Below are 27,903 nucleotides of genomic sequence, written 5' to 3'. Positions count from 1 at the left end.
AAATCATTTAATGGGACTCTGGCGAGAGAACGGAAGAAAAGGTTGAGGAGATAGGAGAAAGAAAAAAGAAAAAAAAAAGAAAAAGAAATAAATTAATTCAGATATCAATATTTTAGTGGAAGGAACATAGTCGATCACATTAATTCCGAAATTTAGAGTACTACATAAATGTCAGCTTTATCGAGGTTGTTTTATAACAATACAGATTAACACAGTTATATAGAAATGAACATCGAACTGCAAAAAAATAATAATTTAAATTAACTAAATTGTTTTAAAAAAAAAAAACTAAATTAAATTACTCTTTCCAATTTTCTCTCTCAGGAAACTCTCCCGTTACTCGTCCCAGCCTGTCACTGATACGTGCACTATTCGGCGGGAAAATCCGTATCTAACATTCTCAATTAAATTCCTGGATGAATTAAACCCTACTCTGGTCTTCCCCTAACCAATGAGTGGTCGCACGATGAACGTTCTGAACGTGGCGGAGAAGCCCTCGGTGGCGAAATCCGTCTCCAACATCCTATCAAGGAACCAGGGTTTGCGAGTCAGGGAGGGCCGTTCCCGCTACAACAAGATCTTCGAGTTCAACTACTCCATTCGCGGCCAGCCCTGCCACATGCTCTTCACCTCCGTCACTGGCCACCTCATGGAGCTCGAATTCGAAGAGCGTTACCGCAAATGGCACTCTTGTGACCCCGCCGATCTCTACAACGCTACTGTCCAGAAATTTGTTCCTGAGGTTCACTATCTCTTCCTCCTCCTTCTTATTCAATCGCCATGCTCTCTCTCTCTCTCTCTCTCTCAGATTTTCATTGCAATTCATTTGTATTGTTAACCTAGGACAAGAAAGATATCAAGAGGACGCTAGAGGAGGAAGCTAGGAGGTGTCAGTGGCTTGTTTTGTGGCTTGATTGTGATAGAGAGGGTGAGAACATTGCGTTTGAAGTGGTTGACGTATGTACTGTGGCAAATCGTCACCTTACTATAAAGAGGGCTCGTTTCTCTGCTTTGATTGACAGGTTCAACTTCAACATCGTGGTTTTGTGGTTATTTTTATCGTTCTAGTGTTTGATTGTCACTGCTTTTGAAATGCGCCATGTCAGGGAAATACATGAAGCTGTACAAAATCTTGTTGAGCCTAATAAGTGGTTTGCTGATGCTGTGGATGCTAGGCAAGTGAGTCGCCTTTTCTTCACCTAACCTAGATGGAGTTGTGCTTTTGTATTTCCATGCCATCTGTTTACTTGTCGCAATTGAAACAAGCATTTGATGTTCTTGGTTGTTTTTAATTTACCGACTAATTTATACTATTTGATATTGCCACTTTGTAGAGGGTGATTGATGATTATTTAGTTTTCTGCAGGAAATAGATCTTCGTATTGGTGCTTCTTTCACCAGATTCCAAACCATGTTAATGAGAGATGCTTTTGTCATTGACACTGCTGCAGATGACAGAAATCTTGTCTTAAGTTATGGCCCTTGCCAGGTGTGCTTCTGTTGAGAACATGATAGATACTGTATTAAAGGTGTGTGGTTTTTGTGCTTAGCCAGGTATTTGGTTCTTATGAGTTTCCATTTTACCTTAATTTTGACTACAGTTCCCTACACTTGGATTTGTTGTGGAAAGATATTGGGAGATACAAGCACATGAGCCAGAAGAGTTTTGGTCAATCAATTGTTCTCATAGATCAGATGAAGGAATTGCTAATTTCGGCTGGATGTAAGATGCAAAGCTTTTGGTGCATTCGTAATTCTTGTTGACTTTTACTAACTGCATGTTTTGGATATAATCTGAATTCATTTGGCAGGAGGGGCCATTTGTTTGATTATACTTGTGCAGTTATGATATATGAGATGTGTGTTGAGGAACCAAATGCAACTGTGAGTCTTCCTTAAAGCTTGTGATTGGGCATATGTTGAATTTAGAGTATTTTTTTATTATACATATTAATTACATTCAGGTCACAAACGTTAGACAACAAGAGAAGCTGAAGTATCCTCCACATCCTCTCAATACCATTGAGCTTGAGAAACGTGCTTCACGATACTTCAGGATGAGTTCTGAGCACACAATGAAGGTGAGTCAATGGTGGGAATCTATTTGTTTGTGTGCTTTTTACTTATAAGTGATGTCTATTTCAAGTCTACAGCTACATTCCAAAAGGTTTATAATTTACTAACTTTAGAATGTGTAAGAAGAAATAATGCACTTCTAGATGATGCTAAAGAAAAAGCTGAAAAAACTCACCACAGCACTGAGAAGTTTGAAATTAAATTTTTTACCCATGGTTGTCTACGTATATATCATATGTTAGAACTATGTGTGCATGCATGTAAGAGGCACAGTTTGTAGTCTGCCAGTCTTTAGTCATCTGGACGACGGTTTACTGTTTACATGAATCTGTGATTGCCAAACTATGGTGACTGTGGTGAATGAACAAATGCATTTAGATAACTCTTGTTCTGACAAATTCACGACTTACACCTTATTTAATTATTTATAGGTGGCAGAAGAACTTTACCAAGCTGGTTTCATCAGCTATCCTCGTACAGAAACTGATAGCTTTTCTTCAAGGACTGATTTGCATGTGGGTAAATTTTGTCTTCTTCCAAGCTTGGAAAATTATTACAGTTGTAGCTATCCCTGATGGATTTGGACTTAAAAGATACGGGAAAGTGCTAGAATTATTGCTAAGTTGCATGTGGAAGTAAAGCACCAACCATGGTTTGGGAAAGGGTGAAGGAGAACATGCTATTTGATGTGGATGTTGTGGAACTGTGTACACTTTTTTGGTCTGTTATTCACTACAAATAAAAGAGAACGGGGTAAAGGAATTATGTCTTTGAAGAGGTAGTGTTGATGTTATGATGTAGGAGAAAAGAAATATATAGTGTTTATCGCTTTGAATATTGCTGGAACTCATATAATAGCGTTTTAATATAATGTGGGTACATGACTAATCGACTACATGTAGGTGCACATTAGAAAGCATATTTGAATATGATTATTTTATAAATACGAGCTACTTTTCTTTTATAACATTTGATAACAGAATGCATGGTTTTAAGTAAGTGAAGAAGATCTGATTTTTGAAGCCACTATGCCTAATTATTGCACATTAAGATTTTCACTTGCATTGTTCAACTTGTACAGTGTTAATAATATTGTTGTTTCACACCTAATCATCTGTTTATTTCTTTTCTCTAGTGACTAGCCTTTTATTTTTCTTTGTTGTTTTATTTTTATTTTAATTGTAGACAATTGTTCAAGAACAACAAGGGCATCCTCAGTGGGGAATATATGCACAGCGGTTGTTGGACCCTGGGGTGGGACTTTGGAGAAACCCTAGTGGTGGTGGACATGATGACAAGGCACATCCCCCCATTCACCCCACAAAATTTTCTACTGGAGAATCTGGATGGAGCCAAGACCACCGTGTCAGACATGATTGCTTACCACTCCTTTTACTTAAAAACACTGTATTTTGCTTTCACATTCATATTCATATTCTTTCTCATATTACCACAGAAATTGTATGAGTTGGTTGTTCGCCACTTCCTGGCATGTGTTTCAAAGCCTGCTGTAGGAGCTGAAACCACAGTTGAAATTGATATTGCAGGTGAACTATTTTCAGCATGTGGGCGGGTGATTTTAGAGGTGAGATTTCTTTGTTATTATGCTATGCATATATATTTTTCACTTGTTGTAGATTTTGTGTGATTTGAGTCATTTGACTTGGTTGATTCAATGATTTAATAATTCATATGCATGCTTTGCACAGCCGTAATTGCTATTTAAGACAAATATTTGGTCTATTTTGAAAGTAAACCTTTTTTCAGTAAATTGTGTAGACAAAAAATGGAGCTTATAAGATTAAGGCAACATAATTTAAAATATGATTTGATCTGTTAAATGTAAATACTTTAGAGATCTCTTGTATTTGTTCCCCTAATTTCTTCTCTTGTCCTTGGAAAACGGACTGCAGTTGGTTGCTCTTGTATGGATTTTCTCATTGGTTTTTCTGTATAAAGTCTTTTTTCTCCCCAAAACATATAAAGTTCTAAATTAATGTGCGTGTATTTGTTATTAACTGACAACTGAATTTTGTTCCTGCCTATCTAAAATTGTTCCTCTATATCCATTCCCATTTCCTTTCAAGCTTGAAATTTTGTTACAAAAATGCAATATGTTTAAATAAACAACAAAACATCATTATCACAGACTAGTTGGGGAATATATTGAAATAAACTATAAAAAAATCCTTTCTCCTTCTAAGCATAAAAGTGAGTGCATTGCAGTCCAATCAGCAATAGTGCCTGTGCATATTATCAGGGCAAAATTGAAAAGATCTCCTTAAAGCTACAACTGGCTAACTGCCTAACTTCCCTTTGATTTTAATCTGCATAGCTTTCCTTTTTAGAATTGGGTTTTGCTTTTCATTTTCAGCCACAAGGCTATTTCAATCATTCAAAATTTCTTTGTCAACTGTCACAAGAACTGCTTATTCTTGTAGCCTTTGTTATTCAATATTATTGAAATCCATAATTATTTTTTGTTATAGGTACTATCACTACCACCTTTTGCCTTGTTTACAACCTTGAACCTATATGATTATGACTACGGCATTGAATTGCTTCTGGGAATAACTAAGATTCACTTAGTACATGTTAATATATGTGTGGATTTTCTTGCTGCTTGTTTGTTTTTTGCCGAACATCTTCTAATTAATGTTTGGGGCAACTTGAAATTTTCTGATTATATGTAATTGTTTGGTTTTAATTTGATCAGAAAAACTACTTGGATGTTTATCCATTTGAATCTTGGGGTGGATCGATGATTCCAACATACACTGTTGGTCAACAGGTTTGTTTTGAATTATAGCATCAGATTATATATAACGTTATTGTTGAGATATATAAAACCATTAATGTAGCCTCACCCAATAGCTTAAGCTTTTGGGTTGAATTGGTTCTTTACTTGGTATCAGAGCTTGAGTGACTACAAGGTCACAAGTTCGATCCTCACCGCCCCCCACTTTAAAGTGGAATTAAAATAAAAGCACAAAAGGTAAACCAAAAAATTGGGCCTGTGCAATATCCACGCTTCTAGCCTAAAGGGCTCTTGCGTGAGGGGGTGTGTTAGAGAATAATATAAATTATTAAAAAGGCCCTCACCCAACACCTTAAGGTTTTGGGTTGAATTGGTTCTTTATATATTTCAACAATAACAATAAATGATACATAGAAAAAGTGTCTAAAAATTCATATTAAGTAATTGGATACAATGATTCATATTTTCCCAATCCATATTGCCTCTCATTCAGAATCTGAGAATATGTTACGACAATTGCAACTTGTCCATGTAGTGGATTGATGGGTGTCATTATGAACAGATTTTGCCTAACTATATGCTGAACGATAATAGTCCTTTCTTTGGTAGCCTTGATTTAAATAATATTAATAAGAAACAAGTAGATAACGTGGATTAAACTTTAAGAACCAAAAGCCATCCTCGAGTCAAATTGATGGAAAAAAGGATAAAAATAAAGAAAAAAGGACCTAAAACATCAACTTTCTTAAATTTATTGGCACGTTAAAATGGATACTTAAAGTGATTACTTGCAACATTTTATGTTTGGATCATTTTGTCTTCATTTCAATCATGAAGGAAGACAAAATTTGTCAAAATTCTAAATCTTCAGCCTTTAATAAGGCATTAAATACAACAGTGAGGTTTACAAAAGAATATAGTAAGTATTATAATTTATCTAAACCAATGATACTGGGATTTGTTTTGTGTGGAATACCATCAGGAATCTGACAATTAGGACAATGAACAGCTTGTGAGGGAAATGACAAGTACAACAAAATAATCAACTGCAAATAAAATAACTGTAAAGAACCAATTCAACCCAAAAGCTTAAGCTATTTGGTGAAACTACATTAATGGTTTTATATATCTCAACACGCCCCCTCACACGAGAGCCCACTGGGCTTGAAGGGTGGACAATGCAGAGGCCCATCTACCTGTGCGAACAAAGAAATTCCACTTGAAAGAAAGTGGGGGGCGGCGAGGATCGAACCCGGTACACGAGGCTCTGATACCATGTAAAGAACCAATTCAACCCAAAAGCTTGATCGCGGAGGCAAAAGCCACTAAATTATCTACATACGCTATCGATTGAGTAGCGAGTAGAGAATAAAGATTTAGCGAGAAAAGCAGCGCAGAAAAAAGGAGAAAGAAAAGCTCGATTAAGCTTTTGGGTTGAATTGGTTCTTTACATGGTATCAGAGCCTCGTGTACCGGGTTCGATCCTCGCCGCCCCCACTTTCTTTCAAGTGGAATTTCTTTGTTCGCACAGGTAGGTGGGCCTCTGCATTGTCCACCCTTCAAGCCCAGTGGGCTCTCGTGTGAGGGGGTGTGTTGAAATATATAAAGAACCAATTCATCCCAAAAGCTTAAGTTATTGGGTGAAACTACATTAATGGTTTTATATATCTCAACAATAAGCATGTTTCAGGAGCAGTAGTTGTGAACTGGGTGCAAGGTGGACTGCATGTGACTCACTTAATGAGTTGGACATTAACCGGGTTTATTTTGAACCGAGCCGAGTTGCCGGGTTTTAAGAAATCCAACCGAGTCAAACGGTTCATACCGGTTTGAATACATATCCGATCTAACAGCTCACTCGGACTGGCTACATGACTGGTTCACCGGTTTTTGAGTCAAACCGGCCGGTTTGAGCCGGGTTTAATTACACTGGTTATAACCCTTGGGTTTTAAGTTTGTACTGTATGCAAATTGCATCTGAGTCAGAAGAACAAATATTCACGGCAGTGCTATTGGTATTACAGTTCATTCCAACAGCATTGACCCTTGATTCAGGAGTAACCAGACCACCGCCACTTCTGAGTGAGGCTGATCTGCTGAGTTGTATGGACAAGGTAAGAATGATATAGAATCAGACAGGCTGAATCATATAATTAAAATTTGATACTTTCTTGCCTGTAAGTCGAATTATGTGTCATTAAATATTGACAGTTGTATACATGTTTTCCTTTTTATTTCTTCTCAAAAGGAGGGTATTGGCACAGATGCTACAATGCATGATCACATCAAGAAGCTGCTTGACCGATTTTATGCAACTAAGGATGCTAGCACTCGTTTCAGTCCAACTAATCTTGTAAGCCCGTACTGTTAAATTTGAGAAAAACATTTTCTTTCTTTCTTGTGACTTATCTCCATGTCTTTTTCTGGGGTTGTCTTGACACATATTTACAGCTGTTAAGAAGAGTTACCATGTAAGGTTAGAAGAGGCAGTTGCGAGTAATATTTATGACCCATTGTGCGAATAATTCTTTTCAATAAAAGTGATTTTGTATTCACTGTTGGAGCATTATTCTAAAAATTGAACATGATAGCTACTGGATGTGTACATTATGTTGTCAAACATCTGGTTTAGTTGACAGTTAGGAGAGCTGCATTTCTTTAAACATGAAGAAGATGACCATGAACCCTATAGGATTAATAATTATTACATCTATAAATTTACATCTGTTAGAATCTGATATTTTTACCTGCGTTAATTTTGACAAAAATTAAATATACAGTTGCACGAACAAAGAATAAGTAATTTATCACAGGAAATCTGCTTAAAAGAATTTTTCACCATAACATGGCATCAAATTCTATTGTCTATCCTTGTAAATTTTATTTTCTATAGAGCTTTATAAGAGTGACATAGGCATGATTATTAATATTTTAGATATGCTTTAGCCGTGTCCTTATGGTCTTTTACTTACGTAGAAATTGAAGCAGATCAATATTACGAAAAATTGAAAGTTTTTACCCATGAACATATTCATCATGTCAATGCTTGAAGAATTTTTTTCTTTTTACTGTTAGCTTAGTTATAATGTATTTAATTCTCAATGATGTAGTTGTGTTGGCATAAGTAGTCAAAACAAAATAGTCATAACACATTTTTATTGATTGTGAGTTTGATATTATTGTAGGGTGAGGCACTTGTTATGGGATACGATGATATGGGGTAAGTCATTCCCTTAATTTTAAAAGTGTTTCTATTCTCATGTCTATCCTTAGTATATTCTTTATCTCACTTAAGTGGATGTTTGTATTATTGTTATAAACTTTGCATGATAAAATCTTTTAGTTAGATGCAATAAATTTTTGGAAAAATTACAAAAGAGGAATTCTTAGTAGAGATATATCATGTTTAGGAACAATTAACCACTCAACTAGGGGTGTTCTACACCCGTTGTGTCCTGATAATGATTCAATTGATTAATGTTCAAAGAGTGGTTAATTGTTAAGTGTTAGAGAATAATATAAACCATTAAAAATGCCTTCACCCAACACCTTAAGGTTTTGGGTTGAAGTGGTTCTTTACATGGTATTAGAGCTTCAGTGACCACAAGGTCACGAGTTCGATCCTCACTGCCCTCCACTTGTGGAATTAAATAAGTATTAGGTAAACAAAAAAGAAGAAGATAAAATTGGCCTATGCAGTATCCACGCTTCAAGCCCAAAGGGTTCTTGCGTGAGGGGGTGTGTTAGAGAATAATATAAACCATTAAAAAGGCTTTCACTTAACACCTTAAGGTTTTTGGTTGAAGTAGTTCTTTACATTAAGCAGCAATTGACTTAATCATTTGGGCTGTTAATTGTTCCTCAATTGGAGATCATTTTTCCAAGAATTCCTTTTCTATAATCATCCCTAAATTTTCAACCATGTAGATTTTGAGTTGACTTTGAATATTGTATTAAACATGTGAAGGATATAATTGGAAAGGACCTTGGATGGCTAGTAATATTTACAGAGAAGGATATATTTTGGTTTTTCTGTTATGAACTTATAATTGTGGTTGATGATTCCTTTTTTATAAATGTTATGGCTACACCGAATTAATTGTACTTGACTACTTGATAACTTAACAAGAAAAACCCTATTTTTAAATGAATACCCAAGCTTAAATATGGACAATTGGTCCTTTTCATTAATTTCCTCTGAAATTATTTAACTCCCCCCTTTTGGTTAAAAGATTATATACAATTTTAGCTTCAATACATGCTGGGAACCATACTTGTTCCGCTTCCTATGGTGGAGGGTCAATGGGGGTCACATTGAATCCCTTATGTGAATTGCCAAGAAACTATTTTAGCTGACCAAGCTAGCACCTTTGTTAAAATGTGGACACTATGTAGCGGTCTACCTTTTAGTATATATCACTTTTCTTATTGTGATGAAGTTAAATTTGGTCTTTTCCAAGAACCTAGAAAGGTATAGTATCTTTAAATAAAAGGTTAAGGTGGAAGCCTAATTAATGTTGGTACATAGTTTGTCTTGCATGGTATACAATGCTTTATCCAGATCATTTAGTCAAGAAAAGGATATATATTTTGTTTGAATCTGAAATGTGATTTTCACATTATATGCTTCCTCCTTTAGCTCCAACTCAGCATGTACGGTTCTCCATCAGCATAATACCTAGTGACTAGGGTAAGATGCCCTTTGCATCAAAAAACCCTGTCAACCTAACATGGGTTTTGATGTGCATTTGTCTCATTCTACCTTTGAGTTTTCAGGTATAAACTTTGGAAACCATATCTTAGAGCAGTTATGGAACGCGACATGAAATTAGTCAGTGAAGGGAATAAAAGCAAAGATGAAGTTTTGGCAACTAGCTTGCAGCAGATGAAAGCTTGTTTTCTAGATGTAAGCAGTTATTTGATTCAAGCTTGTTAGCTATTAGTTATTATCAAGATTTGGTTATTATGACTGTCTGCAGTCTCATGCAGTTGATATTGCATCTTTTGAACTATTATTTTAAAATGTGCTATCTATTTTTTCTTTGGGTTGGCAAACATTTATGTGAACACTATTTGCGGCAATTGTAGTTTATTGATGTAGGTTTGTAATGACATGTGACAATAATAAGAATTGTTCATATGTCTCGTAAATTGTTATAAATAATTGTATTGTAAATATTTACTTTTCATTATAGAATCTTCTTTGGGCTTAGCCCATGAGGTCATTCAGTCTCTATAAATAGAGAGCTCTTGTACATTTGTAATTAACAATATTCACATAATACAATCATACTTTTCAAGTTCTTTCTTTTCAAGTTGGTATCAGAGCTCTCGATCCTGAGGGCTCTGCTTCCACAACTGCCGCCTTTAGAGCGTAATCTTATTTGTCAGCCTCTTGCAGTAACTGAAAATTTTTTCCGGGGACCTTTTGGACCAAGAGGAGTAGAGAACCACCATTTGACTCCTTTTTTCCAGATCTATCAATCTACGGACGTTTCCAGCAGTGGGTCTTTGATCTCGTCATAAAAATCGGATCTTTTTGGCCACTTGCGCCTCCTTTGATCATATCTGATTTTTTTGTTGTTATTTGGGACGTTCAGAGACCTCTACTTGTCATAAAAAGTGGATCTTTTTGGCCACTCGTGCCTCCTTTGATCAAATCTGATTTTTTTGTTGCTGTTAGGGACGTTCAGAGGCTTCTACAACATCGTCTGGTTGTGCGTTTGTGTGTTTTTTTCCTCAAGTTGCAGATTTTTTGGCCTTTTCTAGTTCCTCTTTTTGCAGATCTAATAATTTTGCTTCTGTTTGGACTTAAACTTGAAGTTGTTGTTCTGGTTGTGCTCTCTGGAGACTTTTTTTAACTTCATTGATAATTACCCACTTTTTTTGGGTTGTTCTCTTTAATCTGTTTTATTTGTCCATGCGACGTTGGTGCACCTATTGTAAGAGTGCTAGACACACAAGAGATACGTGTTTTCGCTTTCATGGGAAGTGTGATAATGTTACTCCATAGGTGAATATTCGGCAAGGGGAGTTGGAGCAGGTTAAGGCCGCTATTGATACTTTGCGTAAGCCGTTTGACCATTCTATGATCTTGTCTGGTAAGAACACGTGTTCTACTTCTCTTCTTGCACTGATTTCAAAACTTCATGGATTTTGGATTCTGGTGTAACTGATCATATGACTTGTCTTGCTGAGTCTTTTCTTTCTTATCATCCTACTGTTGGTAGTCATACTTTAGCCGTAGCCGATGGATCCCATAAATCAGTTATTGGTTCTGGTAACATTCAAGTTCAACCTTCCTTGTTTCTTAAAATTGTTCTTTATGTTCCTCAGCTTTCCACTAATCTTATCTCCACTAAAAAGCTTACAACTGATTTGAATTGTTCTATCACCTTTTTTCCTTCTCATTGTATTATTCAGGATCTTACCACGAGGAAGACAATTGGAGTTGCTGAGGAGCAGAGTGGGTTGTATTATCTTCTTCCAGAACATGCTACAAATGATACCAAAAATCAGCTATTGATGACACGTTATACTTCTACGGAAGAGTCTATGATTTGGTTCCATCACAAGCGTTTGAGGCACCCACCATTTGGTCCATTGAAGTCAATGTTTCCTTCTCTGTTTCTAAATCAGTCAGTTGAGACCTTTCATTGCGATGTTTGTGAATTTGCAAAACACCATCGAGTGTCCTTTCCTTCTAGTGCTATCAAAAGCATTGAACCTTTTTCTCTAATTCATTCTGATATTTGGGTCCCTTCTAAAGTGCATAATGTTTCAAGTGCAAAGTGGTTTGTTTCTTTTATTGACGATTGTGCTCGGGTGACATGAATATTCTTAATGAAAGACAAGTCTGAAGTACCAGAGATATTTATCCGATTTTATCACATGGTTGAGACTCAGTTTGGTAAGAATATTAAAAGATTAAGATCTGATAATGGTACTGAGTACGTCAACCAACGTCTGTCGCAATTCATTTCAGACAGATGTTTGATTCCTGAGTTCACATGTGTTGATACCCCTCAACAAAACGGGGTTCCTGAAAGAAAAAATTGTGACCTCCTTGAAGTCGCTAGAGCGCTATTGTTCCAGACATCTGTTCCTAGTTCTTATTAGAGAGAAGCCGTGTTAGCTGCAGCCTTTTTGATCAACTACTTACCTTCACGGGTCCTTAACAATAATTGTCCTATTCATTCCATGACTTTCTTCTTTCCTTTTGTTCCCATTTTGCAGAGTCTTCCACAACGAGTGTTTGGTTGTGTTGCCTTTCTCCATGTTCATAAACAACATCCCAGTAAGGTGGATCCTAGGGCTTTTAAGTGTGTCTTCCTTGGTTATGACCCTGATAAAAAAGGCTACAAGTGTTAACATCATCCGAGTCAATTTTTTTTTGTTTCTATGGATGTCACTTTTCATGAATCTGAGTCTTTTTTTCCAGGGTCCTCATCTTCAGGGGGAGGGCAGTTCTTCAGAAGACTAGTCCCCTTCCTTCTTTGAGTCTGGGTCGTCCTTGTCTACTCCTACACCTCTCCCTCCTGTGTCTACTCCTGATGTGTTAGAACCTTCAAGTACACCTGAGATATGGAAAATTTTGACACCTGAACTTGTATATAAGAGGAGGAAACAACCCTTACTGCTTCACTAGCAACTTCAATCGTCTGAATCACTGGTAACTCCTGAATCTCTTGTTTCTGAACATGATATTATTGTCTTTGATGACTTACCCATTGCTTCTGATAATTTACCTAGTGTCTCTGATGACTTACCCTTTTCCTTAAGAAAAGGAAAAAGATCTTGCACCCAATACCCTATCTCTCAATTTGTTTCTTCTACTAACCTTTCTATGCAGCACAAACGCTAATGTCAGCACTAGATTCCATTTGCATCCCAAAATCAGTGCACGAAACATTAAAAGATAAGAATTTGGTTCAGGCTATGCAAAAGGAGATGAATGCCTTGCAGAAGAATAAAACATGAGAGGTTGTTGATAAACCTAATGGAAAGAAAGTAGTAGGGTGACTTGAGATTAAAGAATAATTGTATATTGAATAATCATAGTGTATTACAATGTACAAGAGCTCTCTATTTAAAGAGACTAAAAGACCTAATAGGTTGAGCTCATACGATGTGGGACTATATATATACTGAACTATTTTTACAACTATTCTAACACTCCCCCTCAAGCTGGAGCATATATATTGTAAGCACCCAGCTTGCCACAAATATATTCAACCCGAGGACCCCTAAGAGCTTTAGTGAAGACATCCGCGAGTTGATCATTGGAGTTGACAAATTCCGTTTTGATTTCTCCTGACTGAATCTTTTCTCGAATGAAATGACAATCGATCTCTATATGTTTGGTTCTCTCATGAAATACAGGATTAGAGGATATATGTAGTGCAGCTTGATTGTCACAAATGAGAGTCATGGGTTTCTTCTGTTCACAAAGATGGAGCTCCCGAATCAACTGCTTTAACCAGATTAGCTCGCAAGTAGCAACTCCCATTGCACGATACTCGGCCTCTGCACTAGATCGGGCAACAACAATTTGTTTCTTACTTTTCCAAGAAATCAGGTTTCCTCCAAAGAAAACACAATAGCCTGAAGTAGAGCGCCTATCCGAGGGTGATCCTGCCCAATCGGCATCTGAATAACCACAAATTTCTGTATTTCCCTGATCTGAATATAATAAACCTTTCCCTGGTGCTCCTTTGATGTAACGAAGGATCCTAACAACAGCATCCCAATGAGAATCACACGGAGAATCAAGAAACTGACTAGCGACACTAACAGCAAAAGAAATGTCCGGCCTAGTCACAGTGAGATAATTGAGCTTCCCAATCAACCTCCGATAACGTCCAGGATCAGATAATGGTTCTCCTTGTCCGGGTAGTAATTTGATACTAGGATCCATGGGTGTGTCAACTGGCTTACACGCCAACATACCAGTCTCTTCTAGGATAACCAAGGCATACTTCCTTTGACAGATAGAAATGCCCTGTCTAGATTGTGCTACCTCAATTCCCAAGAAGTAACGCAGCTTCCCGAGGTCCTTTGTCTGAAATTGACTGAATAAATACTGTTTTAACTGACAAATTCCAGCTTGATCACTCCCGGTGAGGATGATGTCATCAACATAGACTAACAAATAGATGCACTTATAAGGAGATGTGATCCTATAAAGCACAGAGTGGTCAACTTTACTGCGAATTAAGCCAAACTCCTGAACAGCAGAACTGAAGCGACTGAACCATGCCCGAGGAGACTGCTTGAGACCATATAAGGATTTGCGAAGATGACACACCTTCCTAGAATCCCTCTGAGCAACAAAACCCGATGGTTGCTCCATATAAACTTCTTGTAAATCACCATGAAGAAAGGCATTTTTGATGTCAAGTTGAAGGAGTGGCCAGTGACGAATAGCAGCAAGAGCAAGAAATAGGCGAACTGACGCCATCTAAGCGACCGGAGAGAATGTATCGCTATAATCAAGGCCGAATATTTGAGTAAAACCCTTTGCAACTAGGCGGGCCATGAGTCGATCGACATGGCCATCAGGTCCAACTTTCACAGTAAACACCCAGCGACAACCAACTGTAGACTTCTCTGGAGGAGCAGAAACAAGGTCCCAAGTGCCATTGGAATGAGTGCAGTCATCTCATCAAGCATCGCTTGGCGCCACCCTGGATGGGAAAGTGCTTCACATGTGGTCTTAAGAATAGAAATAGAAGAAAGACTAGAAACAAAGGTGAAATGAGGTGAAGAAAGACGGTCATAGCTCAAAAAAGTATAAAGAGGATAAGGGTTACGAGTAATACGTGTACCTTTTCTTTGAGCAATGGGAAGAGCCTCTGGTGAAGGATCCGGAGAGGAAGAAGCAACAACAGTGGGCGATGAGTCAGCAAGAGTCGAGTCGACAGGAGGCACAGTTTTGCGACGCTGATAGGTGAGAAGTGGACGGTCCTCAGGTATAGAAGCAATAGGTTGCTCATTTGGAATAGAAGCACCTGCAGCTGGCAAAGACAAGTCAAGAAAAGGGACAGGAAGAACATGATCAACCTGTGACAACTGAGATGGAATAGAATTAAAGGGTTGTTGATCAAGAAAAGTGACATCAGCGGAAACTAAGTAACGCTTAAGATCGGGAGAATAACAACGATAACCCTTTTGAAGACGAGAATAACCAAGAAAGATACACTGAAAGGCTTTGGATGTTAACTTATCCTTACCAGGAGTGAGATCATGAACAAAACAAGTACAATCAAAGACATGTGGAGTTAGAGGATAAAGAGGAACATCTGGAAGCAATAGGTTATGAGGAATGTCATTGTTGAGCACAGATGAGGGCATGCGATTGATGAGAAAATAAGAGATGAGTACATCATCTGCCCAGAAGTGAAGGGGAACCTGCATATGAAGAAGAAGGGTACGTGCAATTTCAATGAGATGTCTGTTTTTACGTTCAGCCACCCCATTTTGTTGTGGAGTGTGAGGACAAGTAGTTTGATGTAAAGTACCTTGTGTGGCCAAGAAATTACAAAAATCAATAGAAACATATTCCTTAGCATTATCACTATGTAGAATACGAATAGAAACACCAAATTGAGTATGAATCTCAGTATAAAACTTTTTATAAATGGAAAATAACTCAGAACGATTTTTCATTAAATAGACCCAAGTGCAACGCGAAAAATCATCAATAAAGGTAACGAAATACCGAAAACCTAAAACAGACAAGGTACGACTTGGACCCCAGATATCTGAATGAACAAGAGAGAAAGGGGCATCAGCTCGTTTATTGACTCGACTGGCAAAAGAGGAACGTGTATGCTTCCCTTGTTGACATGACACACAATCTAAAGACTGAAGACCGAATAAAAGAGGAACCATTTTCTGCAACTTTGAAAGACTTGGATGACCGAGGCGACTGTGGATAAGTTGTGGAGATTCTGTGAGAGAGAGTGCCACTGAAGGGCGAGGCACATCCAGATAGTAAAGCCCCCGTGACTCACGACCCACTCCAATCATTTCCCCCGTACCCGGATCCTGCACAGAAACAGAATGGTTAGAGAAAGTAATAGTGCAAGTGAGGGAGTGGATCAACTTACTAATAGAAATTAAGTTATAAGGGATGCCAGGAATGTAATAAACAGATGTCAAGGCCAAGGTAGAGGTCGGACGAGCTTGTCCAATCCCACGAACTGGGGCTTTGGTTCCATCCGCAAGGGTAAAAGAAGGTAAATGATCAGAATAAGTAAGAGATGTAAAGAGTTCCTTATTACCACAGAGATGATCGGTAGCACCTGAGTCAAATATCCAAGTGCCAAGTGATGTAGAATGAGAAACACAAGCAACGGGATTACCAGTATATGGTTGAGACTGAGGAGAAGCCTTCTTGAGAAGAGTTTGGAGTGCAGCATAGTCCGCAAGTGAGAGAGAAACTGAACGAAATGATGCATTGTCTGACTGAGCTATATTCACAGCAAGAGAGGTAGAATCCTTCAGTTTGGAAGATGTAATGGGCCCAATATTAGTAGAGATGATTCCTGAGGAAGTTTTGACAGGAGGACAAGGAGAGTTAACCTCCGAGAGATCAGTGGACGCTGCTGCCATTTAAAAACAGAATATAAAAGCCGTAAACGAAGGCAAACGATATCCAATCAAGGAGAACCACGTGTCTAAAGTGAGACCCACAAAGAACCAAGCACAGATCCAGAAAGAGGAGAAGAAGGCGAGAAGTTCTGTCCAAGAACGGCCGGAAAAATCTACCGGAACAGTGCACACGCGCCGGTTGAAGGTGGCGCGTGAGCACCACGCGCAGAGGAGAAGAACGGCGCGTGGAGGCGCGTGGCTGACGCGACGGTGGTCGGACCACCACAGAACTGGTCGCTGGGATGAGACGGTCCTGATCGCAGGTAGTCTGGGCTGAAAACTCGCTGGAACAGTGCTCCGGTGGCCTGAACAGTGACGAGCGGCGGTTGTTGGCGGCGGGAAGTGGTTCTGACAGTTGAAGAAACAAGCCGGAGAGCACACGGCTTAGAGAAAAACTCGCCGGAAGAATGCACGGCAAAGTAGAAGAGAACACCTAAGCAGTGGGCTTAGGGTTTTAGCGGAAGCGGATCCCCAGAGCGAAAAAGCTCTAATACCAACTTGAGATTAAAGAATAATTGTATATTGAATAATCATAGTGTATTACAATGTACAAGAGCTCTCTATTTAAAGAGACTAAAAGACCTAATAGGTTGAGCTCATACGATGTGGGACTATATATATACTGAACTATTTTTACAACTATTCTAATAGGGTGCAGATGGGCTTATGCCCTAAAGTACAATTCTGATGGTACTCTTGAGAGATATAAGGCTCGATTAGTCGCCAAGGGTTACAATCAGATCTATAGCATTGATTATGAAGAAACTTTTGCCCCAGTTGCAAAGATGAATACTGTGAGAGCCTTGTTGTCCCTTGCTGCCTATCACAACTGGGATATAAATCAATTTGATGTGAAGAATGTTTTCCTTAATGGTGAATTAGAAGTTTACATGGAAATCTCGCCTTGTTTTGTCTTTATGGATGGAGAAAATAAAGTTTGTAGGTTAAAGAAGGCCTTGTATGGATTGAAGCAGTCTCCTCGTACTTAGTTTGAGAGGTTTACTAAGGTTATGATGACCTTAGGATACAAACAGAGTCAAGGAGACCACACACTTTTCTTCAAGCACTCCCAAGATGGGAAGCTTACTGTGCTCCTTGTGTATGTTGATGACATTATTATAACAGGGGATGATATTGCGGAGAGACATGTTCTACAAGCACCACTAGCCTCTGAATTTGAGATTAAAGACCTTGGGAGATTGAAATATTTCCTAGGGATAGAGGTAGCTCATTCAAAGGAAGGAATTTTTATTAGTCAGAGAAAATATGTCCCGGATCTTCTCAAAGAAGTATGAAAACTTGGGTGTAAACCATCTAGTACTCCTATTGAGCAGAATCACAAGATTGGTTATGAAGAGGAGAGTCCTCCAGTTGATAAAGGACAATATCAGCGGCTAGTTGAGAGACTGATATATTTGGCTCATACTAGACCAGACATAGTTTATGCTGTTAGTATTGTAAGTCAGTTCATGCATAATCCAAAAGAAAAACACATGCAAGTAGTAGAGAGAATTCTTTAGTACCTTAAAGCCACTCCTGGTAAAGGATTGTTATTCCGGCGTGATGGCAATCTCTCTTTAGAAGTTTATACTGATGCCGATGATGCTGGATCAGTGATTGACCGTCGATCTACTACTGGTTATTGTATGTTCCTTTGTGGTAACTTAGTGACATGGAGGAGTAAGAAACAGGATGTGGTTGTCAGGTCAAGTGTTGAGGCTGAATTTCGAGCTATGGCTTAAGGCATTTGTGAATTATTGTGGTTGAAGATTATACTTGATGATCTTAAAATAAGATATGAAGGACCTATGAAGCTATTTTGTGATAATAAGTCAGCCATTTGTATAGCTCATAATCCAGTTCAACATGATCGGACTAAGCATATTGAGGTTGACCGTCATTTCATCAAAGAGAAATTGGATAGCGGGTTGATCGCCACTCCATACATTCCTTCTAGGTGTCAATTAGCTGATATTCTGACAAAGGTACTTCCCTCAGATGGATTTCAAGAGCTTACTAACAAGCTGGGAATGATGAATATCTGTTCCTCAGCTTAAGGGGGAGTGTTATAAATAATTGTATTGTAATTATTTATTTTTCATTCTAGAATCTTCTTTAGGCTTAGCCCATTAGGTCATTCAGTCTCTATAAATAGAGAGCTCCTGTTCATTTGTAGTTAACAATTTTCACATAATACAATCCTACTTTTCAAGTTAAATTTATTCTTGCTTCAAGATATATTTCTTCTCCTATTGTGAATATCTCAATGACAACGATTCAATCTCTATATGCTTCTGCTTATTGTAATTATATGTTCTCTTTTCTTGCAATTTTGTTTTACAAATCTTGTTCCTCTTTACAAGCAACAATAGGGTCGCAAGTGAAAAAGACAAATGAGTAGCCTTTGTTAACAGAACACAAGTCATGATCCCACCTACTTTGACCATGTATTGATGATGTTGAGTTTTTTTCTAATGAGACCACATGGGAACAAACCTCAGGCAGGCCGATTGAGTAGCCCGTTATCACCATCCAATGATAATGAGAACAGCTTAGTGCCTTGAGTTTGATGCTAAAACTGTAGGAAATAGGAACTATCATGGTGAGTTGAGTGTAATAATTTTGTAAGCAGTAATTTTAACCATCTATAGATGGGAACATTGTCAACTATTAAATATTTCTGTTAAGTTTAAGTATTATATCAATACATTGTTAATGTTGTATCTGATCCTTTCTGAACTATTATAACTCCCTTTGATATCATTTGGTAGATCAGGATGTGCTGTGTGTTCATCTATCTTTCTTGGTTAGGGTAGACCAACTGTCTTGATGCTTCCTGCAACAAACTGGGCTTGTGGCTTTTCTCCACTAGTCTTGGCATTTCTGCAGGAGGGATTATGGGCAAAATTACAATTTCAAATATAGTGATCTTTTGCATTGACATAATTTTTCTTTTGGTAAGAAAATGCACGCAAGAAAGTTATTGGCACTCAATTTATTATTCACATAAATATGTTCTCCATTCGATCCGCCTTTTTGGTTGCATGTAATTTATCTGAATAAGTTTACGTGGTTTTGGAGATTGTGAACTTCAATGGCTGATAAACTGTAAATATATGCAGACAAGATTGAACAAAGTGAAACTTCTAGAAGCCATGGCAATATTTTTTGAAAGGTGATTATCCCCCATACCTCCAGCCTCATGGATTCCTTATGTAAAATGTTAATGGATCTTCAACCATTCTTGCAGATCTAATAGGTCTGGCGGTGAGGAGCTGCATGCAACTGGAGAAGTTGTTCGGCAATGTGGACTTTGCCATGAATCAGACATGGTGCTAAAGAAAAATCGAGTATGTGTTTTAGGTAGTTGTGGTTCCCTACCAAGGAAATGATAGCATTTGATAAACTTCGGAGATTTTGGCGGTGATTTTTTTTTCTCGTGAGTTATATGTTATTTTGGAATCAAAAAAAGGCTCAATTATGTGCCGTTCATGATGCGTCATGTGGCAGTTAATCAACTACAATGTGAACATGGGAGGAATGTAGTTGTCGAAGTTAGGATTTTGTTAATGAATGATTTTATGGATTGGAGCATGAAACAGAAAAAGAAAAGACAAAGTAGGTTTATCTAGTTGATGTAAGTTTAAGCATTTAATGATATCTCCTTGGATTTTGGGTGTGTATTTTCTCATGTGTTTGAGGGCATACCTAATCATAATCTTGATATTGTCTTCTTGTTTTGTGTAATTTAGAATTTTGTAAGGAATATAGGAAGCACCTATTATCTAATCTAATTTTTTATATTTCATTTACCAGGACGGCAATTTTATGGTTGGATGTTTGGGTTTTCCTCAGGTTGGTTTTCTTGTTTTTTCAGTTGCCTGTTAATTGCTCTGTGTTAGAGTATATATATAAAACCATTAAAGAGGCCCTCATCTATCAGCTTAAGCTTTTGGGTTGAATTGGTTCTTTATATGGTATCAGAGTCTCGTGTTCTGAGTTCGATTCTCGCTGCCCCCCATCTTCTTTGTGGAATTTTCTTAGTACAGGTAAGTGGGCCTGTGCATTGTCCACCTTTCAAGTCTAATAGGCTCTCTTGTGAGGGGACGTGTTAGAGTATAATATAAACCATTAAAGAGGCCATCACCTAACAACTTAAGCTTTTGGGTTGAATTGGTTTTTTACACTTTGTAAATGAAAGTTACAACTTATCTATCCTTTGAGTTGCCAATATGTCATGCTCCTCCCTCCCCAATGGCAGGATGAAATAAGAAATATTATTTGATTAAAAAGAATAAGAACAAGTAAAAAATGAGGGTAAGAATTCCTCTTAGCAATGACGATGAAAATGAGAGAGAGAGAACAAGGACAATAAACAAAGCCAATTTAATGCAGTACTGGTCTCCAATCTGATATGGAGCCTCCCTCAAAGAAGCCATGGGCACTGCATCAAATAGAAGCCCTAAAAACGATCCTATCTTGTAACAGTAGTAAGGATAGCAAAGCATCTGTGGAAATACTAGCATCATACTTCAACAATATGCACCAAAGAACTGTAAAAACAGCATAGTGCCGTAAAGTTTTTCCTTTCTTTCTCCTTCCAAATCTTATAAAACTTTGTTGTGCTTGTATAACACTTGCAGTGTCTTTTGAATTTTATAAGTTGTGGACAATGTTCCCTAGAGAGAAATTAATCATCTGGTACATTTCAGTTAGTCTGCATAACTGTTTACGCTCATTAACTTTGATTAGTTTTTACTTAAGATACATAGTCTTATGACTCCATTACCTGTTCATGGTAATGATAGTATTTTGAATATCATTTCCTTTCCCATACCCTAAAGAACTTAATTTCAGATTTAATATCCCAATCTATATGTCTTGACTCTTGACTCCTTTCAAGATCTAACTAATGCTATGCTAAATTGTTCTCTCATACATATCTCTTTAATGAAGAACCATTTGAACTCCTTTAAGTTTGGGTCCCTTTTATTGGAAGGCTTTAAAGCAAATTCTGTTGTCTTTGTGGCCTCGGCTCTTGTATATAAATTCGCAAATTCTTTTTGAAGTAGTCATCACTCAAGAGCAACTAGTTGAGCACTCATTCAGATAGATAACTAATTTTGAATGTTCTGTGTAGTTTATCCCTTGTTGTACCCTCTCTTTCTCTAGGCCTAAACTGACTGGCACTAAAATAAGTTTGACCTCTGTGGATGAACAGTGTAGGAATGTTGTCTGGCTCCCTGGATCCGTAGCAGAAGCGGCTGTGACCACCAATACTTGCAACTTTTGTACTCCTGGTTTGTGACTCAACAGTTAGTATTAAATGCATCAGTAGCTTCTTACTGAAAAAAAGAAAGAAAGATACATCATTGGCTTTCATGCCAATGCGTGATTTTGGGTTTTTTTCCCACTTTATTTTTAATGAAAAAAAAAGGCCTTGGATTTTAAGACTGTGAGCACTTAAAGCGACACAATTTTATTGTCTAGAACTAGAATTTGCTCATTCACCCCTCCTAAATTTTATAGATATTTACTGTTTGATGTCACTATGGTATTTCTGATAGGTTATTCATATTCCTTTTCAATCTTTTATTCATCATGAGAAATATTGAAATTTATTTGTGTTGGAATTAGGGATTTAGGTATAGAAAGAGGAAGGATAGACTGAATAAATATTGACTATTATGTGTTACGATGTGATATAAAAGACAAAGTAATAAGACCTATTGATGATACTAAGTAGGGGAATCCTAAAATTAGGAAGCAAATCTTAAAATATAAGGAAATAGGGAAACTATTCCAAGAGATTATTTAGGATACTCTAAACTATTTTAAAATATAATCAAAGATATTATATGATATTTTCAAATACTCTGACAATTTGTTTAAGCTCGAATTTTAGTAATGTTCTTATTCTCTTGAGTTGTTTCCATATTTTTGTTCATGATTGTGTTTCGATTAGGGTACAACACTTGTTTATTTGTTTTTGGAAGTTGGTGAAGTAATACAGTAGTGGAGTGTATAGCATGTTGACTTCAGAATATTAGTTGGCTTTCTGTTATCGTTTGTATTCAGTCATCATTGTACAGCTGGCTTCTAACAGATTACCTAGGGTATGTTATATTGTGTATTTAACTGTAGTTAGTTAGATCTAGAAGCTTCCTATTTAAGCTTCCTTTTGTATCATCTATATATATCTGTTCTCTGTCAGAATAGTGCTTGATCAAGAATAGGTTTCTTTCTCAGAATGTCTCTCTCTCTCTGAATTGGAAATGTGTATTATTATGTAAATGTCTAGGTTTATTGTATCATGTAAAGTCGGTAATTAGGATACTTGTATCTTGTTTTATTACATTTATTATATAAATATCGAGTCTGTGGTGTAGTTTAAATACATTGTTTTCAGCACATGCTTTTCTTTCTTCTCTCTCTGAACAGTATTCTTTAATTTATCTGTTTTAGTGATCTTGGTTCTGTGTCTTGTTTTAGATATTATTTTAATCTCATTTTGTATAAAATATTATAGGTCCTGTTTACCTTATTCAATTCAAATTTCGGCAGCTGGAAATACCACCAAACTATAGCGTAAACCATTTGGGTAGGTGCACCTCCTTTTTATGATGAATTTTCTTGATATTTTTACTTTTGCAAGACTCCTTTCCCAACTCTTTAAAGACATGCATGGAGCATTGCATTCTTTAAAATCTAATCTGGTAAAAAAATTCTTGTAAGTCTGCTTGATCAGCAAGATCAATTTATTTTAAGCTAATTTCACCTTTTAATATCTGCCAAACAAACAAACGGAAACAAAAAAAATATATGAAAAAGGATTTTTTTAATGTTGGTTCTTTAACATGTTAGTTCATTCATGAACATATGATGACTACTCAAACCCTTTTTTGTTGAAACACTTATGGTGTATAAATACATGTGTTCTGATAGGTTGCATTGGTGGCTGTGATGAGATTCTTACCCAGTTGACAGAAATATGTGGCACTGGCACTCGCATGCCAGGTTTGTTTGAATGGCTAAGTAGTTATTGGAAACACTTTTAAAAGTATAGTTAGATGGTACCTATTGTTTCATATGAATTACTGGTTCTATGCAGACTGCAGTTAAGTTGAACATTTTTTGTAAGCATTTAATGCAAAAATATACTCGTATGAGATAACCTATGTGTATATGACGGATTCCGTAATTTGATTAATGACATTCAACTATTCAAGCATGTTTAGGAGATATTAACATTTATTTTATGCATTTTTTTTTTACTGTCTTTAAAAAAGGATTTATCCTTGTTCTTTTTCCTTTCTTTTGATATTCAACATAAAATATATTTTAGAAAATTTTATGTTCAAAAGTCATTGACAGAACAGGAAACCTTCTTTAACCTGTTTGCTGCCAATCCCATTGTTTTCATGAACAAATATTGGAATTCTGTGATTATACCTTACCATGTTTTCCAGCAAGAGCTCGAGGATCAACTGCACCAACCAGCAATGCCCACCATACCAACCCAAGGCAAGGAGTTTGTATGAACTGTCAAGAAACAGGACATTCTTCTAATGATTGTCCTTCACTGACTTCACAGTCCAGGAATGCCCGACATCGTGGAATGAGTCAACATAGTGGTAAGGTCTTTGGAATTTTTAAAATTCCGTACCAGTTTAGATAGTCTAGAGAAATAAAAAATGTATTTCTTGGATTTTGTAGTTTTGCCATAGGGATATGAGCAAGCAGTGATAGTCAATCGTGGAGATGCTGATTTTGTAGTGTGTGATAGCAAATATTGATTTTGGATTCTGTGGATGGATTAGAGAGTTGTAGTAAAGTGGTCTGTATTAATTCTCTGGGCTTGGGCTGACATGTGATATAACTCGAAAGCTCTTCCCTGCGATATACAATGCGTAGTTATACAATGAGCATTAGGTTGTATTGGGTTTTGGATTTTCATGCTGAGCAGCTAATCATGATAATTGTTAAAAATATAAATATAAAATATAAAACTATTCATCTACCTTCATCTAATAGCTTAAGCTTTTGAGAGAATTGGTTGTATGATATGGTATCGAAATCTTTGTGACCAATTGGTGAAGAGTTCGATCCTTGCTGCCCTCATTCTTCTACTAAATATTTAATTGTGAAGTTTCTTAGCAGACAAAGAACCCAGTAGTTTTGAAGCTAATGAGCTCTTGTACGAAGGGGCATGTTAGAAATTTAATATAAAATATAAAACCATTCATCTTTCTTCACCTAATAGCTTAAGCATTTAGAAGAGTTAGTTGCATGGCAGTAATCTTCATTTATCACAGTGAATTTTCTATTTTTTCCGTGGATGTTGGCCTATTGTTTGTTGTAGCCAGTAGTAGGTCAAACCATGTTAAGTGCAGAGAGTGGAGACACAATTGCTTTCTAACAAATCTAGGTTTGGGAAACTATATTAATCTTTGATTCAGCAATGTTTTTTTTTGGTCTTTTCCATTTGTCAGTCTCCTTATTCCCCTTTTTGTATTTTAGACATTTGGTAGAACCAGTACTACTTATCTCATATTTTTTCCTTGTTAGACAACAGAAACCCCTCATCACTAGAGCCTATTCTAGGAGGAATCACAAGGGATCAAAGCCCCTCAGTTGCCTGGCATAAACCATTCAGAAGAAGAAAAGTTTGGGGAAGGATAGTTATGAGATAACTGCCGTAGTGGGTAAAAAAACAAATGTAGAAGTTATTGCAAGGTTGTAACTATTGTAATGTAACTGCCGTAGAAGTTATCGTAGGAATTGAGAGAAGTTATTGTAGGAATGTAACTGCTATAATGTAACTGCTGCAGAAGTTGTTGTGGGAATTATGAAACTAAATAAAGAAGGCTGAAATACATAGGAAAAGGAGGAAGGAAGTTAGGAGAATAAGAGGAGAGACATGCCTCCCTAATGCATGTGTATGAATTTTGAAATCAAGTACTGATGTATTATTTTCTCCTAGTTGGTTTAACCAGAGAGTTTAATGTTGTATAAGTGTGTTCTTGCTCCATAATTGTGTTGAGTTAGAGGTTCCTAATTTCCTATCATTCCTTTTCGTCACTTCTTTCTCCAGATTTCTTACTTCATATTTTGTTTTTAACATACATTGTCTTCTTGGTCTAGCTTTGGAGCAACGGTAAGATTGCTACTTTGTGAATGCAGGGTCACGGGTTCAAATCTAGGAAATAGCCTTTTTGAAAAAATGCAGGAGTAAGAATGCATTTGGTTATCTCCCTTATCTACCCAAAGATGGGGAGCTTTTGTGCATCTGTGTTTTCCCTTTAATTACCTTACGGGGTTTCGGTGATCAAGCCTTGCATGCCCTAGAAAGAAATCTGTCCAAACCTAGCCAACCCATGTTATAGATGATAATTGATGTGCTATGAATATAATAATGTTGCACAAAATGTTAATTTATTGATTCACTTATTTCTATATGTCATTGCTACTCTAGCTCACATTATGATTTTTGTTCGTATGTATATTTTTTGTTAGCATGTTAAAAGTGAGAACTGACATATTCTGGAAAAAAAGGAAGCTTCTTAACTTGTGTCATCATCTTAGAAATTCTTGCTCTTCATGGATTTTGTGGTTGTCATTTGTAGCTGCTGTCAAAATTGAAATTTAAAGCAATGCATCTTATAAACCTTTCAACTGATGCAGGAGAAGCTTCTGTTTCATGCAGTTCATGCGGAACACCATGTGTTTTGCGAACTGCAAATACAGCAACTAACAGAGGAAGGAAGTTCTACTCATGTCAATCACAGGAGTGCAACTTCTTTGTGTACGGGAACTTGTGTTCTTCTTTAGTGTATTTGATTATAAATAAGCTTTTTGTGATATAATTATATGTTAGGAGTGCCAGAAATAAGAAGAATTTCAATAATGAGTTCTCTTGACTTTGTTTTTTAGTGTGTGCAAAGTTCTTTATTTGGGGAGTTTTTCTTGTTTTCAAGGAGGGCGGGGGACTGGCATGGGATTATCTATGCCAAAATTGTTGTTTGTAGTTAACTATCATATCGTTGACACTTAATAATGTCTAGACAACAGAATTAGACAACAGAATGATTAACCTGCCATCCTCTTTTCCCTTGGTTGCTTTTCAACCGCAAATAGTACAAGTTGACATTTATAAATTTGGATTTAATTATGACCTCCATTATGTAATTTGACAATCTAATTTTTGAAGAGGCACCAACTCTGTTTTCAGTCATGTAATGGATGATGTCTCAAGCAGTTTGGAGAAACAAAACATATGGCATTGTTTTGAGATAGTTATTTGTTTATGTAAGTCTTATCTCCTCTGGTACAGATGGGAGGATAGCCTCAATGATGGCACTGGAGGTAGAAGTTTTACACGTTCAAATAGTATTCCAGCATCCAACCCTAGCCGAAATGGTGGTCGTGGATCTCGTGGTAGAGGTAGACGGAATGGACCTCAAGCTGCTAACACGACTTTTGTGTCAGCCACTGGTGATCCTATTTCTGGTAGAAGGTGCTTTGTCTGTGGTGATCCATCTCACTTTGCTAATGTCTGCCCCAATCGTGGAGTCTGATGTCTCAATGATTCATATCAGCCGTTTAGAAGGAAAACTAGGTTTGGCATCCATAACCTCTCTTTCTGTTTTGTATGTGTTAAATTAAGGGTAAGGTAGTTATGTCAAATATTTTAGCATGCATTAATTACGATAACTAGTACTGTTTCTAATATGCCAGTGTTAACTGTCAAATTTCTTTCCTTATTCATTCATCGTTTATCTTTGGCATAAAAGAGCTCATAGCATTTGCTTGTCAAAACCAAAATTCATTGAAGAATCATTTTCAACTGGATCTTCTTTGGGTTGGGAGAAAATATAATTCCTGAATTCCATGACTTATGGAATACATGTATGCCCTTGAAACTTTTGCAGACTGGGTGCTGTTCGATTCCTGTCAATTATCTTTCCTTGGGAGGTCATATATAAATATCAGTGTAAGCCGTTGTTGATTACGGTTGAAAAAGGGTAGTCTCTTTTCGATGAGAAAAGTTTGAATTGTATGCTTGCTATTTATTTATTTAGGCTGGGGTGAGAACTGCAGATGCATTACAATGACATTAATTATAAAGATATTTTTGTTCTATTTGCATCAATTGGTATGTTTTTTGTAATTTAGATCCAACCATTTTCAAATTCAGAAAATTTAGTCACGCCCGTCTGTTTGTCGAACACATGGTGGGTAGGCTGTCACGAAACCGTCCATTTGCTAAATCTGCAGGAGCATGTCCGAAGACGAGCTCATAACAATTGTTTGACTGCAGGTAAGGAGGGAAGAATTAATTTCGAAGCCCTACATCATGTCTCAATTTTCTGTTGGATTAATCTAAAAGCATGCAAGTGGAATGGAAATTGAAT

General features: G+C 37.0%; 1 protein-coding gene across 1 annotated transcript; it reads left to right on the top strand.

The window, feature by feature from the left end:
- Positions 1–451: 451 nt before the first annotated feature.
- On the top strand, positions 452–27,903 carry LOC133317048 (DNA topoisomerase 3-alpha). The gene is made up of 25 exons (XM_061518840.1): positions 452–742; positions 844–1,022; positions 1,107–1,179; positions 1,367–1,489; positions 1,602–1,723; positions 1,812–1,884; positions 1,965–2,081; positions 2,508–2,591; positions 3,262–3,441; positions 3,533–3,661; positions 4,793–4,867; positions 6,859–6,948; positions 7,083–7,187; positions 8,020–8,054; positions 9,611–9,740; positions 19,612–19,664; positions 19,740–19,839; positions 20,306–20,344; positions 21,711–21,789; positions 23,019–23,090; positions 23,435–23,506; positions 23,959–24,123; positions 26,174–26,294; positions 26,823–27,107; positions 27,810–27,903. Exons 1-24 carry the CDS (start codon positions 452–454, stop codon positions 27,064–27,066), a joined length of 2,751 nt encoding a protein of 916 aa, XP_061374824.1. The 3' UTR covers positions 27,067–27,107; positions 27,810–27,903.

This window comes from Gastrolobium bilobum, unplaced genomic scaffold, assembly GCF_033153095.1.
Source record: "Gastrolobium bilobum isolate Gb01-03AN ecotype WA unplaced genomic scaffold, APGP_CSIRO_Gbil_v1 utg60788, whole genome shotgun sequence".
In the NCBI taxonomy this organism is placed as follows: Eukaryota; Viridiplantae; Streptophyta; class Magnoliopsida; order Fabales; family Fabaceae; genus Gastrolobium; species Gastrolobium bilobum.
This window is presented reverse-complemented; position numbering and strand designations above follow the sequence as displayed.